The sequence below is a fragment of the Dromiciops gliroides genome, chromosome 1 (genome assembly GCF_019393635.1).
Source record: "Dromiciops gliroides isolate mDroGli1 chromosome 1, mDroGli1.pri, whole genome shotgun sequence".
NCBI lineage: Eukaryota > Metazoa > Chordata > Mammalia > Microbiotheria > Microbiotheriidae > Dromiciops > Dromiciops gliroides.
In genome coordinates this window covers 9821743-9825000 of record NC_057861.1, presented here as the reverse complement: position 1 = coordinate 9825000, position 3258 = coordinate 9821743, and the positions used below count along the sequence as shown (strand labels likewise).

At 57.8% G+C, this 3258-nt stretch overlaps 1 protein-coding gene across 1 annotated transcript in view; it reads left to right on the top strand.

Annotated features, from left to right (window-relative positions):
* Positions 1 to 1420, top strand: part of CABP7 (calcium binding protein 7) — a 32272-nt gene extending 30852 nt beyond the window's left edge. Inside the window, exons 5-6 of the mRNA XM_043978474.1 lie at positions 1 to 102; positions 480 to 1420. The exon at positions 1 to 102 is cut by the window's left edge and continues 52 nt beyond it. Of these exons, the coding sequence (XP_043834409.1) occupies positions 1 to 102; positions 480 to 607 (230 nt within the window). The 3' untranslated portion in view covers positions 608 to 1420. The remainder of the gene's footprint in view (positions 103 to 479) is intronic.
* The last annotated feature ends 1838 nt before the right edge of the window (positions 1421 to 3258 follow it).

Here is a 3258-nt window from a genome sequence, read left to right as displayed (position 1 = left end):
CCTTCTGTGAGCATCTTTCCATGAAGGATATTGAGAATATCATCATGACGGAGGAGGAGAGTCACTTGGGCACTCCCGAGGAGTGCCCCGTCGACGTGGAGAGTGAGTGTCCTGGCAGCGCCACAGCCGGGCCCCAGGGCTGGCACGGGCACCAGCGGACTGACCAGGGAGCCCCGGGAGCCCCATCCCCATGGACCCTCAAGGGTATCCAAAGGCCCCCCCCCCAGCCCCCAGAAGTGAGGCCGCCAGGTTGCCCCGAGACAGAAAGTGGCCTATGAAGGGTCTCATGGTGACCCCCCAGAGCCCTCGTCCTTGTTGGGGGTGGGGCGGGGGCTGCTGCCCTGGCGGATAAGGGCGTGGTCCCACGGGGCCAGGGGAGCCCTGGCTCTGATTTTCTCCCTGATGTTTTCCTCTCGTCCTCACCCCTCGGCCTCCTGCCCCACACATGGTCGCTGCCCACCGCTCTGCCCGGCCCCCAGCCTGCTCCAACCAGCAGATCCGCCAGACGTGCGTCCGCAAGAGCCTCATCTGCGCCTTCGCCATCGCCTTCATCATTAGCGTCATGTTGATCGCAGCCAATCAGGTCCTGCGGAGCGGCATGAAGTAGCTGACGGTGGGGGGCCGGGGACGGTGTGGCTGCCCTGGCCACGCCCCCGCCTCCCACCGAGCCAGCCTCCCGGTGGCTGGGGCCTCCCGCCAGGCCCCGGGGAGCAGGACAGTGCTGGGGGCTGCCTGGGGCCACGGCTAGCCAGAGCATGTGGCCCTGACCCCGGGGCCCGGCCCGGCCCGGCCCGGCCCACCCCGCATGGCTGTGGTGCCCGGCGCATGTCAGTGCATGGGGGTGGGGGGGCCCTCCCCGGTGTAACTCTGAGTGATGCAATCCTGTGTGCCAATAGGATATATTCTACCATAAAATATAATCTCTCTATATATATCTATTTATGATAAAAAGAAAACACCAAAACCATCTGTGAAGCAATACAAGCCCCCTTCCCCTCCCCTCTCCTCCTTTAACCTGCGGGCCTTGCACGGACCAAGGATGAGGGTGAGAAGTAGAGACCTTGGCCCTCCAAAGCCTTTCCATGGGGACCCAGGGAAAGGGCTCAGAGAAGGCAGATCTGGGCAGGTGGACCTCACAGGGATGGGGTGGGGGAGGCTGAAGGGGTCAGGCCTGACCACCCAGGAGGGCCCTGCAGCCAGCCCCCTCCTCCAAGCCACTGAGGCTGGGGGGATTCTGGGAGAGGACCTCCTGCCTGCACCCACCCCCTTCCCCTGTCTTGTCCCTGCCCTTCTCCCCTGTTTGTCTGTTTCCCGATGTGATCGCTGGTTCACTAGCCTGTATGTAGCATCACCTCGTTTCTGTCCGTTTGGGGGTGTTCAATCTCAATAAAGATGGAATTTATATATGGGTTCAGTAGCCCCAGAGACCAAGTGATGACTATCCTTTCTGCTGTACTGGGCCTGGCCTGAGCTATTACCCAGGCAACCCCCACCCATCCTTCCAGACTCCTGGACCGATGTTGCCCATCCTCGAGGCTGAGACTTGGGTCTATTGGCTCCAGGAATGGCCCCAGCAGGCTTAGCCTCGCTCCTTGCATTGACCGGCCCTGGGCTCAGCCACAGGTCGATACCAGGATTTATTTGCTTGGGGGCAAATATTGGTTTTTGTTTCACTTCAACTCACAGGGGGTCAATCGATCCTGCTCCTAGTCAATGCACACTCTTCCCTCCCCCCAGGCAGCTGTCTCATAGCCCCCCACGCTGAACCAGGTGCCCAAAGACTGCCCAGGAGGAAACCCCTCAGGAAGAGGGGGCAGGGAATGGACAGGTGGTGGTCTAAGGTGGGGGGAAGGACTTCTGCCATTCCCCTCCTTTCTCCAAGACAACCACAGTGTTTCTATGACTTCAGGAAGGGCCCCCCAATTCTGCCCTGTGATTGAGAAATGATCCAACATCTCCATCTGAGCCAGGGCCAGGACAAGGATCCCCAGGGTTCAGAGCTGGAGGGGGGAAGGATCCCCAGGGCTGGACAGAGGGGGACAAAGATCCCCAGTGTTCAGGGCTGGACAAAGGGTCTTCAAAGATCATCTGCCCTGTTAGAGATACAACCCAAAGTCATCCTATAAGATGTATGAAGTCACACCTCTCCACACACTTAGAGGGGGCCCTTCTCTGAAGAGGAGGGATGATAGAAGGAATGGTCTCAACCAGGAAGGGACCCCGGGGGCCATCAATTCCAAGCCCCTCGTTTTACAGAAGAGGCCCAGAGACAGGAAGTGACTTGCCCAGGGTCATACAGCTAGGAAATAACTGGGGCCAGATTAGAAACCAGGTCTTCCTGACTCCCACTAAAGAGTTTTATCCACTACCTGATGCTAGGATAAGACCTTTGGGGAAAGAAACAGTCATTTTTCCTCCAAGGAAGGAAGATTTGTCTTGATGGTGAGAGACCAGGGGACAGAGAAACAGCACAGTGCATCATGCACACAGTAAGCACTTAATGCTTGCTCATTGATTAGTCAGTTGATGACTCCAAGCTGAGCGCCCTGGCATTCTTGAGGCTTGTGGGGTTATGGCTCAAACCTGCTAACCACCACCCACACTGCTGGGAGCTAAGACTTGAAGGAAGTCAGAAAGGCCAAGAGATGGACAGAGAGCTTTGCAGATTTGGGGGATGGCCCAGAGCCGAGAAATGGAGGGTCTTGTTTGTGGAATAGCCCGGAGGCCGGTGTGCATGATGGGAGAGGGAGGTGTAAGAAGACTGGAAAGGGAGGAGGCGCCAGTTAGGAAGGGCTTTGAATGCCAAACCGAGCATTTCGGAGGCCATAGGGAGCCACTGGAGCTTACTGGGTAGGAGGTGACCTGATTAGACCTTCGATTTAGGAAATCCCTTTGGTGTCTGAATGGAGGATGGATTGGAATGGAGAGAGCCAGCAGATCCCCCGGCATCTACTACAATAGTCCAGGCGTGAGGGGATGACGGTCCGTCTGCACCAGGGTAGGGGCCGGGGCAGGGGAGAGAAGGGGGCCTATTGGAGAGGTGCTGCAGAGGTGACACTGACAGGCCTTGGCACCATATTGGATCTGGGTGGGGGAGGTGAGAGATAGCCAGGAGTCCAAGATGACTCACTCCTAGGTTGGGAGACTGAGGAATGGGAGGGTGGCGGTGCCCTCGACAGTAATAGGAAAGGGGAGGAGGGTTTAGGGGACATATTAAGATGTCTACTGGACACCTAGTTTTGCAAGTGACTGAGGTGG